This window comes from Gavia stellata, chromosome 1 (assembly GCF_030936135.1).
Source record: "Gavia stellata isolate bGavSte3 chromosome 1, bGavSte3.hap2, whole genome shotgun sequence".
Taxonomy (NCBI): Eukaryota; Metazoa; Chordata; class Aves; order Gaviiformes; family Gaviidae; genus Gavia; species Gavia stellata.
This window is the reverse complement of record NC_082594.1, coordinates 17,971,434-17,988,451: the sequence shown is the minus strand read 5'-3', so window position 1 is coordinate 17,988,451 and position 17,018 is coordinate 17,971,434. Positions and strand designations below refer to the sequence as shown.

Sequence of the window (17,018 nt, the reverse complement as noted above, 5' to 3'; positions counted from 1 at the left end):
GGCAAAGTCTAGGCGCATCAACAACTGTGGGAGTTATGTCATAGTCTTAAGTGAGGTCTGTACTCTTCACTTGGGTTTGAAGGAAGTAGGAAGAGAGAAAGGAAAAGAAAGTAGGCTTAGAAGGGTATAGGAAGGTACTGTACGATCTCAGTATAGCAGTAGACCAGAAGTGGCAAAACATGCAACAAAACCTGGAGAAGGCCAGCAAATGTTACCCTTAAGTAACTCACTGGTAGATAAATGTTGCGTTGCCACTAGATTAAATAGTTAATATATATACACAGTTTCCCATTTCTTCTCATGACAGGAATGTGATTTGTGCCTTGGGAGATACGCTAAATGAGGTGTGGAGCATCCTGGTCGCTAGTTCTTGACACGTAAGTATTGAACGCATTTTTCTACTCTCAAAAAAAAAAAGCAGTTTTTGCCAAATGTCATATTCACTTGAAAGTGGCAATTAGGAAAAAGGAGCCAAATGTTCACCTCTAGCTCAAGCATTCTGTGAGACATCAGTAACTTAGCTTCTAAGACGATACAAATCTCATAGCAATTCCACATTTATTTTTTTATCTTGTTCTGTTCTGGAGAGACTGTAGAGAGAAGGAAATTCGCTGAAACTACTATATGAAAACGGGAGGGGCAAGCAGGTTAAAAACTGCAAATGAATGTAATGACATTGTGAATAAAGGAGTGAAGAGGAAGAGAAAAACTGGAAAATGAAATAGAGCATCATGGCAGTCTTTATAAAAGCTTTATTTTTGGGAGGGATCCTCTTAATGAAAGAGTTTAATAAAAAAACTTCAGAGAACCTCAGGGAAAACTGTGCTATTGACTGAGGAAGAACGTACTTTGCAGACTCAGTTTTGTCAGCCCCAAATAATTAATAAAATCTAGAATTACCGCAAGTTCTATTACTATCCTAGAGATGCCATATGAGATGGGGAGGCTCTCTAGAGCAGACTGAAGTATTGAATTTTTCAAGCAGGACACTTCTAATTATGTGTTGTTACTTCTGCTTCCTAGATCATCAGCATGGAAGTTAAAACCACTGAACATCATTTGAAAGTCCCTAAAATGAAGAAGAAGGTATTGAGGAAGCAGGTCAGAGCTCAGCATACATTGATGAGACATGAGGGCATTGAGTGCATCTCCCATGCCACACAGGTGACTGGCAGTTCTGATTTTGATGGTAGTGTGAAAATGCTGCTTGTCTGTGTTCTATTCTCACATATGTTTTGTCTAAAATGCAGTTCTCCAAAATGCACTTCCTGAGATTGAGGGTTTTCTGTGCCTCTTTGAAATCAAAGCAGAACTGTACTTCAGCAGTTTAATGTCTGTGGAGAGACTTTGATGGCCTTTGGATAAGTTTTTGGTGTTTTTTTTAATCTGAAACAGTAGTTCCTTGATTGGGGAGGAGGAGGAGGAAGCATGGGGAATGCTATCTTGTTGAAGTAGATAAACTTTTTCTTCTCTTTCTCTGTGTGATTTCTTTTCTTCTCTGGCTTTTAGCTTTTGTATATTTCTTCCCTCTATACGTCTCTATCAAGTACAATTTGTCTTGTCTAAACTACCTGTTAAAAACATGTCTATCTTGGAAATCTTTTCCACATTGTTTTCTTCACCTCAGTTGATTTAGGATGTGGTTCTGTGGGAGTTGAACTGATTGACTGACTTGCAGCTGTTGAAAAGGGGACAAGATAGGAGGGAATTCTGCTTTCTTATGATGCTTTACCATAAGTTACTTTATTCCCTAACCTAACAGAAAACTACTCAGCTTTGTGATCTGTAGTTTTCTGCCACAGCAGAGAGTTACAGCAGATCAGAGGGTCACCTCGCAGATACTGGTGTAGCAAAAAGTGACAGGAACTTGCAGACAGAAAGGGAAGAAGTTAGAGAGAGAGTTTGTAATTTCTTTCCATCAGTTGTGGGGAGATGCTAATGGCTTGAAACACTGTAGAGCAATGTAATTTACTCTAGCCTTGTTCATTTTGATCCTGCAAATTCTTTCCATTCAAATATGGAAACATCAGTTAAATCTTTATAGTTTTTTTGTAACAAAGTTTGGCTTAGTCTTCACTCAGATTTCACACCACGTGGGCATATGCTAAAATGATTCAGCAATCTTGTATATATTGTAAACTCTTTGGAGCAGGGACTGTGTTTTTCCAGTGTTGCTTGGAAATGGGTCTGTAATATGGGACTTGCTCTCCTCAACATTGCCTCAGATACCAAGTTATCCATTGAATCTATCCAAAGTGTAATTTTGGGGTCCAGCAAGATCCTCGTTGATGACAGAACATTTGATTAAGTGATGTATGAAACAAAATCATAGTTCTAGTGATAAACTTGTGTCAAAAATACAGAAAATGCTTTCAGGCTTTGTGCAAGAGTCTGATTACATTAAAATTGCTCAGTGAGGAGGACATGATCAGTTGCTGTACATGCTGCTGTTGTGTAATGACAGTCTTTCTAGATGAAGTGCCTACAGCCAGTGAAAGCACTGGTTTGAGTCTCTGCATTTCCTCTACACACATGGGCCTCCCCATTAATAACATTCTAGAAAATAACAATAGTTAATAATGTGTTCGCCTTTGAAAAATGTGATCAGTAATGGACAGCCTGATGCGGTGCTAAGAACAAGTGTTAACAGAGCCGCTGCAGTAAGTATAATCACAGCAGTACCTCAGGTGTGCTCACTATATAAATTTTTTTTAATAATCCTTCTCTTCAGTTTTAAGCCCAATTTTCTGTCTTTTAGAAAAGTGGAATGCTATCATTTGAAACAATTGAACACTCTACCAGCTGCCTTCAGAAAAGGTCATAGAACATTATAGACTTTAAGGAAAAGATTGTCTGAAAGCTTTCTGGAAAGGTATTACATGGAGTCAATCTGAGTAAATTGTTGCTAGCTGTTTGGAGTCACCGGAGCTCAATCAAAACTTCAAGACTGCATCTTTATTTGGCCTTAAAAAGGGACTTGAACTTCTTTCAACCACCATGATTAGATTGAACATCCAGTTATGGCATATAGCTATTTAGATGTCAAAAGAACTTGTTAATTTGTTTTGAAAAGGCCTATCTATTTTCAAGGGTATTTTTTTGAATAATAGTCCTTCGAGAAGTTCTATTTTGTTGTTTCTTCTAATATTTGGCAAACCAGCAACAGTCCTCACAAACTGCATACTCCCTTGATAATTTTGGACATAAATCACTATGAAAGCATAGAATTAAGCAGTTAGGCATTGTGCATAAAGTAATCTGTGTTAACTAAGGATGGCACATAAATCCCTTTTGTTTGTCAAAACAAGAGGGAGAATTTGCAGATAAGAGTGCTGGAGCAGAACTAGATGCTCTGTTTCTACAGGCTGCTGCTTTCTTTTGGTGAACCTGATGTATGGGGGGCATAAGGTGGGGCTGGTAATATCAATCTCTCTCAGCTTGGAGAGACTGCTTGGCAAAGATGAGAAAACCCATCTTAAAAAAAATAAATCAGTCTTCAAGGGTTTTTCTTTTTGTTTTTGTTAGTGGTAACAGGTCTTTGGAAAAATTTCATTTTAGAAACCTCCACAATTATGTGTGCCAGTGTCACTGTAGTACACTTGATGCACACATTCTGGTTCGAAGCTTAAGTGCTCTTGTAATAATAACTACATGCATTAATTGAGGAGGTATCTCTGATAGAGGTTGCAAACCTTTCTGCCAGAATATGGGCTCGGCAAACAAAGGTTGCCTTAGCCTCATATACCAAGCTCATTGAAATGTAAATATCTTGTGTGGAATACATAAGAGTACTCATGGGCTTACTTAATTTTTCTTTATAGTGCTGCTCTCTTGGTAGAGTGTTAGTTTTAAATGAACCAACAGTAATCATTAATTCTCCATTTTTTAAATTTCCTCTTTAATTAGAGCCTGGTTATTGCCAATGCTGGTCTGGGTAATGGGATGAGTAGACACCAACTGCTCAGGATAGTAGAAGAATATGGATTGGTGGAAACACTCTTAATGCCACCGAATAAACCATATTCATTTGTGAAATATGGGACAACAGAAGAAGCCAAGAAAGCCTTTGATGCCCTTAATGGAAAAGAAGTAACACTGGAAGACTTTGGCCAAAACATTGTTCTATATATTAATTTTGTGGAAAAAGGTATAATTTTTCTGCTCCCCTATATATCCAAGTTCCTGCTTCCCTTTGCTTTTGTTTCCTAGGTTGTAAATATAGCTAGAAGCATACTAGTCTTTGTAAGTAGACACAGAGAAAGAAAGCCAGAATCTAAGATTCAGGACATAAAATAATCTTTGCTCCTTGTATTTCATGATAGGATACTCTAATTTGAACTCCTTTACTTGGAGGTGAAAGGAAAAAGGACTTTAGGTAGTTTCCAGACCATTCAATACTATACATGAAGGTTTTGTGATTAAGGAGCTAAATTGGGACCCAGGAGATCTCTGGACAGTTCACTGGATTTCTTGTGTGACCTTGGTCTTGCGATCTCTATCTCGCCTCCAAGAAGGAAAATAGGCATGATAAGATTTCTGGGTGGCCCTGTCCCGTCCCCGTGGCCCTGTCCCGTCCCCGTGGCCCTGTCCCGTCCCCGTGGCCCTGTCCCGTCCCCGTGGCCCTCCAGGCTTTTTTTTATGGCTGACTATAAGCTGACTATAAGGACAAGAACTGTTGCTCTTTCTATGAGCTTTTGTAGTGTCTAGTGAAAAGGGTTCCTGGTGTTGATCTGTACCTTCTGCCAGTAAATAGATTTTTAAGCTATTAGGATAGCAAACTGAACATCCCTACATCACCAACATTTTATGTTCACCTAGGTATTGCATTATACTCCTCCATATTTGATTACATACTGCTTCTCTGGACAGAGAGTAATCTGGTGATTTGGTAAATCACCAAAGTTCAGGATTCCACCTGCATTCCATTTTAATCTTCCAGAAGTTACTGGGAAATTCTTTTTACCATTATTTTGACAGGAAAATCACAAGTGGTTTTGCGTTTGAGTAGTGTGGAGTCTTGTTGGTCTTAGACTGTAAAACTTAAAGTGCTTTGTATGATGAAAAATTTGGGCCTTACCCTGTTCTGTCATGCCAAAGAGGGATCATTCATTCACCAAATAAGCCCCCAGTGAGTGCTCCATTGTACCATTAAAGTACATATTTCTACAGCTATACTGTATTCTCATGCATAGTAAATATCCCTATAGGGAACACATGGTTTTATCTTCTCTGAACAGTGACAATATTCTCTTTTTCCATACACCCTAGTTTTATGGCAGAATGCTGTTCCTACAAGCTTGCCTCCAGGCCTAATGGTCATTGAGAAGATTATTTCTCCAGAGGAAGAAAGGAGGATGTTGGAAAGTATTGACTGGATAGGAGATGAAGATACTCAAAATGGTGGGCAAAACCGTATAAATCAAGACCTTCCATACTTTTATGCTGCTTTTTCCTACAGTTTCAGTTTACAAGAAGTCTACATCTTGGTAAACGTATTGTTTGAAATCATTGTGTATTTGTTCTTAGTATTTTAGAAATTGGGTCTTCTATTGCAAGTGATAAACTCCTGGGGGCAAGTGGTCTGAACTGATACTCTGGTATGGATTTATTTGAATAATATTCCTGCATCCAGAAACCATTAAAGTCTTTTAGGTGTCTTATGCCAAGCACAGGACTGTTTTGCGAAGGTTACCCTTGTGATTTGATGTCCAACTGAGGAGCAGTGTCTTCTCTTAAATCAAAAAGAAGTCAGCGAGACCGATATTCTGGATGCTTTTGTGCTTTCACTTGAGTTCTGTGCAGTTAATTGTTCTTGGAATTAAGATATTTAATTTATTCACTTCAAGGTTTCTGTGTAAATTTTGTTCCTTAGAACAACACAAAGCGTTATTTAGCTAACATGTAACTTGGTAATTGGTGAAGGGGAAGGATCCTGCTGTATCCATAGGATATTAATCAAGTGCATGTTCAGAGGTCAGGGCAAGAATGAAAATGCATTAAACATGGCTCAAGAAAATTGGTACTCTCTACTTCTTGCATGTACAGAAACCCCATCAGTTTGACTTCAGACAGCAGTGAATGTGATGCTTGATGCAAATACAAAAGGTAATAAGGCAGAAGTGTGTGCCATGAAGAGCAAGGGTCACACACATTATTTCAACTGTTAATTAAAGAATGTTTAAATTTAACAAGTCAGATGGCATAGGGAAGCATAGCAAATTGTCTATACTGTTATATGTAGTCTAACCTTATTTTAAAATTACGTGTTTTACAGCCCAGAAGACTTTAAAGCATAGAAGAGTAAAACACTTTGGATATGAGTTTTGCTATGATAACAACAATGTTGATAAAGACAAACCTTTACCTGGAGGTGAGAACTTCCCTATTAAATTATACTTATTTCTCACTGATGTTTGAACCATTATATAAAGCCTTTAAGCCTCACTGAGATATGGATGTGAGATCCTAATTAAAGGAGAGGTGAGATTCTAATAAAAGGATAGCCTTCATTGTGTCTTAAGCACATGTTGAAAGTGCTTTTGAATGAGATCCATTCCAAATTACTGTGAGTGCTTGAAGCTTGTTTTCCAATCACTTGCAGCCAGGTGTTGCTGCCCTTTGAGGTCCAGTTGAATAAGGCTTTTGGGATTGTAATTGTCATTCTTTTTTAGCTTTTGTTTCATAAAACAATTATGTGTTACAAATTACATATTCATTTGTTTGGGGATTGTAAGGTGTATTGCTGGGTATATTTGTTGTGACTCCCTGGAAGCTTGCTGGATGCACACTAAAATAAAATTTTCTTTGGATTAAAAGCAATTTTGAAAAAGTTTGAATAGGTCTTATTTGGAGTTGAGAGCTGTGAGTCAGAGCAAAGTGAGTGAGTCATCGTATAGTCTTAGATTTAAAAACAGAAAAATAGGGGAGTTAAATTCCTATAAAACTTGAAGGTGTTTAAGGTGATGCATGTGTACTGGGGTGGATGTAGCTTCCATCAGGAGGATTCTGGTTACATTGCAGTTCTAACAGTGAAGCTATATAATCATAAAAACATTAATGTTTCATCTGGTTTCTAGTCTCACAGCTAGAATATTTTATGTGTGAGAAAAACACAAACACTTCATTGGGGAAGAACAATTAAAAAATAAAAATGAACAGATTCATGAAAGGGCTGTTACTAACATGTTTGTGGGTGTTACCTCTAACAGCATTTTTCAGTGAAGTCCTCAGGTAAAACAGCAAACCAAAGATTCAGTGAAGGACTGTAACTTTCATTCCTGTTTCAAAACCAGTTTTAACTTCAGCAGATTTTTTTTTGTTATATTTAATCTAGCAGATTTTTAGGGGGTAAATATTTTAGAGAGCTCTCTGCACAACTTTGACTTTCTGCATAATTTTGCTTCTTGACCGCAACTATTTTACTGTGGTTGGTGGAAACTTTGCCTCTGATTTGATATGCTTTTATTTATGTGCAGATAGTGCAGTTTGCATTTGTAAGGCGTGGACCTGATCCGCTTCTGAATGCAGAGGCTTTGAGGAATGGCCTTTAATTGTGAGATGTTATTAATATATGGGACTTGCAGATCAGGGCCTCAATTCTGATGTGTGTGTTACAGCAAATGCAGAGTGATCGTTATTAAAGGTGGACTTATGTATCTATGAAGCTGTTTCTATGTATTTTGTCCAGTTATTTACTGTTAAAAGAAAGGATAAAAATGTAAAGAGCTATCCTCTTTTGCTTACAGTTTTGTTTCTATAACTAGGTCTTCCTGAAATTTGCGACCTATTCTTGGAGAAGTGCTTGAAGGAGGGATATATCAAACATAAACCTGATCAACTAACTGTAAATCAGTATGAACCTGGACAAGGTAAGTTTATTTGTCCTTCAAAAATTTTGAGCTCTTTACCTTACATTGTGATTTAACCCTGGTAGGCAACTAAGTACCACACAGCCACTTGTGCACTCTCTCTCACTGAGACAGGGGAGAGAATTAGAAGGATAAAAGTGAGAAAACTCATGGGTTGAGATAAAGACAGTTTAATAAGTTAACAAAAAAAGGAAAGAAGAGGAAAATCAAACCGAAGAAAACCAAGTGATGCAAAAAAACCCTGCCAAACAATTGCTCACTACCAGCCGCCTGATGCTCAGCCAGTCCCTGAGCAATGGCATCCCCAGTAAACCTCCCCCCTGGTTTTACTGCTGAGTACAATGTCATTTGGTATGGAACATCCCTCTGGTCAGCTGGGGTCAGCTGTCCCGGCTGTGTCCCCCTTCCAGTTTCTTGTGTACCCCTGGCCGACTTGCTGGCAGGGAAGCATGAGAACCAGAAAGGACCTTGGTGCTGCATAAGCACTGTTCAGCAATAACTAAAACATCCCTGTGTTCTCAACTCTGTTTTCATCACAAATCCAAAACATAACACCATACAAGCTACTGTGAAGAAAATTAACTCTGTCCCAGCCAAACCAGTACAACTTAACTGAAAATCAGAAAGGAATAGCATCTAAATGAGACATGGTGTAGGGGACAGGATTTAAGCACCTGCCTAGTGTATTTCCTCTGTGACTAGGAATGCTTTGTATCAAAACGAAAATCTTCATACTGCTTTCTGAACCTGGGAGCTTGTGTTTAGAAGTACATTTCTGGATACTACTGTTATGGAAATTGATGGTATTTCAGAGTCCAAGGCCATAACATGGAAACTAAATATAGGATACAGGAATAAATAGTCATATTTGGTTTTGTACTCAAGTGCATTTTTTTCACTTCAGACTCTTCTTGCTCCCTGTACTGTGCATATAGTCTCCAGGAAACAGCTCTTACTGTTAGTACGTATGATATACTGTTAGTATATGTCATATTTGGACTCTTAAGTATGATGCAAGCAGTGTTCCCTTATCTGAGGAATAAGAAATTATTCTATTTCTGTAATTTTTCCCAAACTGGAGACATCTGAAGAGAAATTTGCTTCTAATCACACCTCTAGGGAATAAATCACTTGCTGAGCTTTTTGCTAAGGTCAGTCATCAAGGCTACGTATCTGGCTTCCTTACTAGAGTGGATATCTCCTTTGTCCTTAGGAAGAAAGGACAACAGCTTTTCTTCCAGAATTAATGTCTGACAGCTAATATAGTGTCTGCCAAACAGGGGACTGAAAAGCTGATCCTATTTGTTTATGTATCTGACAATCTGTTAAAATGATACAGTCATGTACTTCTGGCTGGGACATCAGAGATTAGTTAGAATTGTAGATGTCTTTCAAGAACAGAAGCAGGTTTTTTTTTTTTAAAAAAAAAACAAACCAAAAACCCAAAGCAGAGTACCCTTTCTTAAGTGCAGATTGTTAAGCTATGAATGAGCCCAGAGTGCATTCAGATTAATACCTTTATTATCTGTGTGCTGAGTCACTGGAAGTTACACTTGAGATTTTACCCAAAGTCATCAGACACTTTCTATCTGAGCTGTAGGGCCACACTTAAGACACATTAAATGAATTCCTTTTGAGGGCACTTTTTTCATTTAGAGTATCATTCATCCTGATAGTATTTAAAGTTGTTGTTTTATACTTGAAAGTTACCATCCAGTTTTGAATGCTTAGATGACTCTGTCTTACTATGTGCTGCATATACGGAGTATGAACAGCAGGTAGGTTGGTCAGTGTGGTCTTGATTGAATTGTCTGGGTGATGCTGAAGAAAGCAGTCAATGATTTCCTGCTGCACAGTGAATTGCACTGACTTCAGTGCACATCTGAAGGCAGAGTTTCAGTGCTTTATACTCGGGCTACAGTTCTCCATCATGCGGTGAGATCTTGCTGTTTCAGCACCTGGTGTTAAAATGTGTGGCACGAGCTGTGGGGAATGGCAATTTCTTTCCAATTAGCAGATCTGAAAGAAAAATGAAAAAAAAAAAAAAAATTGCTGTCCCTTTGGGTAGTTCTCAACTCTGTGTGGTTATTCATACACACACCAACAGATGTACTACCCAGGGGTTAGCCTAGCAATGGTGTGTGGAGTTCTCCTGGGAACTGCAAAGCAGAGGCAGGGTTTGTCCCTGACAGTGCCTGCGTTTGTGGTAGTAGGTACTAATTCTGAAGCTGAGACCCTTAGCACAGTCATTTGCTTAGCAATAGAGGGAGTATTTGGGATGACTCCTTCTCTGTGAAGAAAGTGAGAGAGAAATATATGACTGTGGATGAGCTAAGGCCCAAAATCACCTAATGCAGCGTAACTGTTAGTGCTAAGCTGCCTAAGGGGAGAGTGTAGTGATTTCGGGCACTCCCTGAAGCAAGGAGAGCATTTGGAGTCTTCAGAAGGTAAGTGAGGCCTTTGGGTGCTCTTCTAGATATTTCCACTGATTATACAGGACACTTGTGTTAACTATGTGCATCTAATCTGGGCATGTAAATCAGACAATTGTCCTGAATTCTTTTGGAAGGTAACTCCCTCCTTTATAATTTTTGTTTGTTCAGCTGTACATCCCAGTTTTCTATATAAACATCCGCCAAAACAGAGCTTGCTAACAGAGATACCACTGTATTATTAATATACTGACTTTCTTGGTTTTTTTCTTATGCAGGAATTCCTCCTCATATTGATACACATTCTGCTTTTGAGGATGAAATAATCTCTCTCAGTTTAGGAGCTGAGGTAAACTTAATGTTTGTATGTGTTTTGATGATGCTTTACTGAGAACTTCCACTTTTATATTGTTTAATACAAGTTAATTTGATTTTTCCATGGTGGCTGTTCACACTCTGAGTTTAATATCAAGCATGTAAGGTAGTGTGGTATGCTAATTAAATAAGTAACTGCAATGTGATGTCACTGGAAGATTTTCCAGTGATACCAGTCATACCCCGTTTTTAAATCTTAGCATCCAGTTCCCCATTGACCTTCCTTCATTTTGTATCACAGAATCACTAAGGTTGGAAAAGACCTGTAAGATCATCAAGTCCAACCATCAACCGAAAAAAACACCACCATGCCCATTAAACCATGTCCCACAATGCCATGTCCACATGTTCTTGAACGCCTCCAGTCATGGTGACTCCACCACTTCCCTGGGCAGCTTATTCCAGTGTTTCACCACTCTCTCAGTAAAGAAATATTTCCTAATATCCAGTCTGAACCTCCCCTGGAGCAACTTGAGGCCATTTCCTCTAGTCCTGTTGCTAGTGACTTGGGAGAAGAGACCAACACCCACCTCTCTGCAACCCACTTTCAGGTAATTGATGAGGTCTCCCCTCAGCCTCCTCTTCTCCAGGCTGAACAACCCCAGTTCCCTCAGCCGCTCCTCATCAGACTTGTGCTCCAGACCCCTCACCAGCTTCGTCGCCCTTCTCTGGACACGCTCCAGCACCTCAGTGTCCTTCTTGTAGTGAGGGGCCCAAAACTGAACACAGGATTCGAGGTGCGGCCTCACCGGCGCTGAGTACAGAGGCACGATCACCTCCCTACTCCTGCTGGCCACAGTGTGTCTGATACAGGCCAGGATGCTGTTGGCCTTCTTGGCCACCTGGACACACTGCTGGCTCATATTCAGCCGTCTGCCAGTCAACACACCCAGGTCCTTTTCTGTGGGGGAGCTTTCCAGCCACTCGTCCCCAAGCCTGTAGCATTGCATGGGGTTGTTGTGACCAAAGTGCAGGACCTGGCACTTGGCCTTGTTGAACTTCATCCAGTTGGCCTCGGCCCATTGATCCAGCCTGTCCAGATCCCTCTTAGAAAGTGTATCACTCCTGTTTATGTTTCTACTTCCATTTTTTCGTGTGGCAACCCCTTTTCCCTTTGATCTGCATAAGTTTCCCATTATTTTTATATTTAGTACATGTACAGTAGGCTAATGTAGATCTATTACCTGTAGAAGGTCCAGTCAGAGTCTGAACCCTGCTGAGCTACTCGTGGTGCAGCAGAGGTAGAGCCTGATCTCCTGAGCTTCCAACATACGCAGATGATGTAGACAGAGTGGGAAGGGAAGTGGAAGAACAGTGCACTAGCACGAAGTCAGGTAACATATCAAGAGTAGGGCTGAAAACAGTCCATATCATCTAGTCTCAGTGCTCTAATTAGTGTCTTTACTTTCACTCTGCTTGGATTCATGTGGTGCCTCTGTGCCTGTCCATGTTCTACAAATTTCATGTTACTTTCTCTGTACTACTGCAGCAAGTCTTTGCTTCCTATGCATTTCTTGAGAGTGTATTCTACACATCTGTGAGGCCTGTTTCCATTGCTGTCTTGGGCTTTTTGTGACAGGGTAGTTACATGTATTGCTGTGTATTCCCATGGTAGAAGCTTAACAAGGCTAAGAACAGGTTATCATAGTGAGTAATAAAGGTTTGACTTTTCAATCTTCCCATCGAAAAGCTATGAATGCTTTATAAGAATGACCTAATGTGCTACTTGTTTTTTCTGGCAGTGATGTGTAGATGACACAGATGTGTGTGCTTATAGAGTTGTAGCTGTATTACCTATAGTGTTCTCTCTTACAAAACAACAAGTTTGATTATTGTTCTCAATTTGTCTTACTCATTAGTCAGAGAGAGGAACATGGATGGATGTTCTGAGCACTGACATCTTCTGAATCTTTAGTCTGGGCTCTTGCATCGATATCCTCTTTTCTTGCAAGTTGTGTAGTAGATGTGGAGCTCCTGGTACGAGGGGTGAGTCTAAGGAAGGATAGCTTTTTCATTAACATGTATGGCAGTGGCACATCTGTGTTCTTGGTTGCTTGAAAAGGATGTGTCTGTGTTGCCAGTCCTTTCAGCCTGACCATGGATGTATATGCCCACCACTCACAAAAGCATCCACTCAGGTAGGAATGGCTGGGATTAGTGTGAGGGTGGTATGCATGGTGGCAGTAGAGTTCTTATTACTTCTGTTTTGGAATCTCCCAATTTAGGGGCTACTTCCTCATGTGACTTCTGCACTTAGCCTTGTCTTGGAGATAGTGTGTTCTCCTCTGTTCAACTGCGATGTTGTCTTTAACAATGCCAGCACCTCCATGCTAGTTAGCACATGGGAACATTAATTTCTTTCATACAGTTTCTCTAGAAGGGCTCTAACTCATCTTCTGTGCAGTTTATCCATCTTAAGTTTATTTTTTCTAATACATGGTGAGCATTCAGAGCAGCACAGCAACAGTAGATGACCCCAACTTAACAGCTGTTCCTGTTGATCTTGTAAACAAAAAAAGTTCATTTATTTTATGCGAACTATATCGGTGCTGTAATGTCATGTCTTCTACCTCAGTCTGCAGCCCCAGGCTTTCTTACCCTTTCCATTTCAATTAAAAGGCTGACTCTGGCACAGATGCTCAGTTACCTCAATGATGAGGCACCACAGGCAGTGCATTTCTAGATGATTACGTTACAGCACACCTTTGTGATTGGTCTCAGAGATGGCCAAAAGCAGAGTGATTTTTAATCACCTGAAAAATACGGACCTTTCTGGGAAGTGGACTGCCTGAAGCATTACGATGCTGTTAAAAATCAGAATGTGTACATTTCAATCAGGGGAAACAGCCAGACTTGGGCCATTTCTAGATATTTTAGGCATAGGCATTGGATACAGTCTGTTAGATAGCTCTCAAGTTTCAGTGCCTTTTCCTAATGGACCATAAATGCACTTTTCATGTGCAGACAATCAAAGCACACATAGTAAAACAAGCCAGTGGCCCATGAAATGCAGCATTATTTAACGGCTTTTCTTTCTGGTACTTTTACAACTTTTTATGATTTCTTTAATGTGTTTTTGTGCACTTAGCGCTTCACGTGATCTTAAAATGTAAATATCAGTTGCAGTAATATGCGAGTTAGCTATTTTAGGAGTGAAGCCTATCTATTCCTATTAAAGCTTACCATATACAAAATTTACACACTCTGATAATACATAATTGGAGTTGCGTATACAGCAGCAAACTTCGGTATCTGTCTCTTTTCTTTATTTGTCTCTCTGTAGTGTGACTGTTTTTTTTTCCTGAGTAAATTAGGCTGCAGCATAATGGAGAACATACATAAACAAAATCGTCTGTCTTGTTCTTTCTTTATTCTCAACAGTAAATACACACATTTAAATAAAAAGTGCCATAAAGAAATAACCTTGCAGCCCAACTGGTTTTGTATTGTATTTCGGAAGTTGGCTAACCAGACGCTTCAGAGGAAGAAAAGAAAGCAGAATGCCTTTTATAGTTTATTCTTATACTAAGTCATGGAAAGAGTTTTTCTTTCAATTGTTTGTATGTTTGCCCTTCCAGGGTATGAGTTGGGCAGATTCTAGTAACTACTAACTAAAATAAACGCTTTGGCTTACAAAAAAGTCTGTGGCAGAGCAGGGGACTAAACACAAGTGCCTTCCTAGCCTAGTGCCTTAGCTATCAGCATAGGTTCTCAGACCTCTTATATCATCTTCACAGAAACACAGAATTGTTTAGCTTGGAAGGGACCTTTTGAGTGGTTAGGTGTTGGTTAAGGCTCAGGCTGCTGCAGAGGCAGATCAGGGTATTGGGCCCCACATCTGGACTCCTCCCCGGCTGCCTTACATCTGCCCAATTCTCTAAAATGGGTGTATGTGCAATACAAAACCAGTGCTCACAAAACAATGGGCCCCCAGAGAAAGAGAAATAATAGAATCAAACATCAGGATTGCCAACTTATATACGATTTATTCAGTATCTAGATAACACAGAATCACTAATGTTGGAAAAGACCTGTAAGATCATAAAGACCAACCATCAACTAACACCACCATGCCTACTAAACCATGTACTACAATGCATCGTCCATGTGTTCCTTGAACACCTCCAGTGATGGTGACTCCACCACTTCCCTGGGCAGCCTGTTCCAGTGCTTCACCGCTCTCTCCATAAAGAAATTTTTCCTAATATCCAGCCTAAACCTCCCTGGTGCAACTTGAGGCCATTTCCTCTTGTTCTGTCAAATGAGTAGAGACGTTGTATCCACGAATAGAGACTATGTGAGATTTAACTCTATTCAGATACTCATGTACAAATACTTTTATCAAAATTAAAATGATGGCAATACAAATCAAACTTACAATTGCTATTACGGTCAAGTGTCCCTGTCTGGGAGGATCTCACCGTGCTGGTGAGATCCTCAGCTAGTTCTCTCCTAAGCTCAGCTTTTGTAAGAGAGGTTGCTTTACCTATGTGCAATTACTTGCAGCTGTGATCTGAAATCAAACTACAAACCACAGACCAACTGCTCTTTTGCAAAATACCCTACAAGATGCTTTTTACAATCGGGCACCTTCTGTACTGGGTACTTATGGGTAATTGTGGTTTGTATCAGCAACGTTTGCATTTTTCTGCAAAAAGAGGAAAGGGGGAGGGGAGGGAGTCTTTGGTTATCAGCCCCTACAGGAGTTTACAAGACAGGTTAAACTTGATACGAAGGAGAAAAATCTTAGTATTACTTTGTACTTCTGCCTAGCTTATAAAAACCACTAAATAGTTTGAGGACAAAGCAGTGAGACATGTGATGTGTCTTGTCCCATAATACTCCAGGAAAAGTGAATGTGTCTTGTCCCCTAATACTCCAGGGAAAGGGAGGGTCTCAGACTAATCATTTCTCTGGTTTTGACCTGTTTCTTTGGCATCTCCTGGGAAACTGCAGAATATAGTGAGACTTCCAGAATGTCCTGTGAGCTTGTAATGGCATTTTATAAATTGCCACGTTCACCCTTTCTTTATAGGAGCCGATACACTGAAAATATTAATAAATATCAGTTTCAGTGTTGTGTTATTGAATACAATTTCTTTCAATTCAGAAGTTGTCATAGTAGGAGAAGAAAGGTGATGGGGTAAATTTAGTTCAGAGTGATTTTTATTAAGCTTAATGGCAAACTGTATGTCCTGTGTCCGTGAATTTGAACACAGTACTACAAAACAGGGAACAGTCCTTTCTGTTGAGACTTTTCTGTTTTTATTTGAGTTAGGTGTTATTTTCAGTGCTTCCATTTGGTGTCTCTAAAGATACATAGTTTTTACAGTATTTCATCTTAGGACCCAGGCCAAGTTTGTAGCTGTCTCCAAAAATCCCAGTTAAAGCCTGTGTCAAATTTCCTTTTGCAGGTTTGCAGCAGGAGCTTGATCAATATTGAGATTTCTGTTTTTCCACTTTTCCTAATTTGCCATTTTACATGCTGTCATGTAAGCCTTGATTTGTTAGAATTTTAGAAATACAGAGGTACCATTTCCATAAAGGGCTAAGTAGTGCTATGAGAGTATCCAGCCCATAAAAGAATTTTCCCTTCCTGGCTGCAAATCTTACCGCCAGTCAACAGCTAGCAACTCCCTGCAGTCCCTCCTCATCAGGTCTGCACTGTTCTGTATAAAACTGCTGTGGGACACCCACTGCCCTATGCCAGAGCATGAAGCACAGTCATAGTTTTCCTGAAGGGTGTGTTGTGTTGGCACCATGCTTGTCATTCTCTTCTTAGCTTCTGCTTTTCCTCCTCGAGTGCCTTCCTCTGCATGCTATCCCTGTGCCTTGGCCTGTTAGAAGGCTGGTATAAACACTGGTAACTGCTGTGATGCTCTGGCTGGGCCCCTGACCTAACATCTGCGAAAGGGAAGCTTCGGGGTTTCGAGTCAGATTTGTAGCTCAGGGTTAAACAGCAGGGCTGTGTGTGGATCATCCTTGATCTCTGACTAACTTTGGTTCATCTGAACATATATTCATCATGTCTTAGCCTGCAGATATTAAGTGCTTTTATCTATAAAGAAAAGTTGTGGCTCTCTTAAGCCTTGAAAGCAGAACAATGTTTCAAAGAAAAACTCCACCAGATCTTTTGAAATATGTATGACCGATGGTCATTATAGAACTGATAGAATGAGGTATGATGCTATTAATTATCTCTCAGGCTGATAATTGACCATTTTTTCCTGCACTTCTGCTTCTTATCTGTTGATCTATTTCTAATCTCTCTTGTTTAACAAACAGAAATCCGTAGCAGCAGTTGTTTCTGTAATAGCTGCTTGAGAGATTCTATCAGAAGCCT

At 39.8% G+C, this 17,018-nt stretch overlaps 1 protein-coding gene across 1 annotated transcript in view; it reads left to right on the top strand.

The window, feature by feature from the left end:
- The first annotated feature begins 358 nt into the window (after positions 1 to 358).
- Positions 359 to 17,018, top strand: part of ALKBH8 (alkB homolog 8, tRNA methyltransferase) — a 46,241-nt gene continuing 29,581 nt past the window's right edge. Inside the window, exons 1-7 of the mRNA XM_009811833.2 lie at positions 359 to 377; positions 1,024 to 1,164; positions 3,907 to 4,147; positions 5,269 to 5,400; positions 6,275 to 6,370; positions 7,764 to 7,868; positions 10,579 to 10,649. Coding sequence (XP_009810135.2) covers positions 1,033 to 1,164; positions 3,907 to 4,147; positions 5,269 to 5,400; positions 6,275 to 6,370; positions 7,764 to 7,868; positions 10,579 to 10,649 — 777 coding nt within the window. The 5' untranslated portion in view covers positions 359 to 377; positions 1,024 to 1,032. The remainder of the gene's footprint in view (positions 378 to 1,023; positions 1,165 to 3,906; positions 4,148 to 5,268; positions 5,401 to 6,274; positions 6,371 to 7,763; positions 7,869 to 10,578; positions 10,650 to 17,018) is intronic.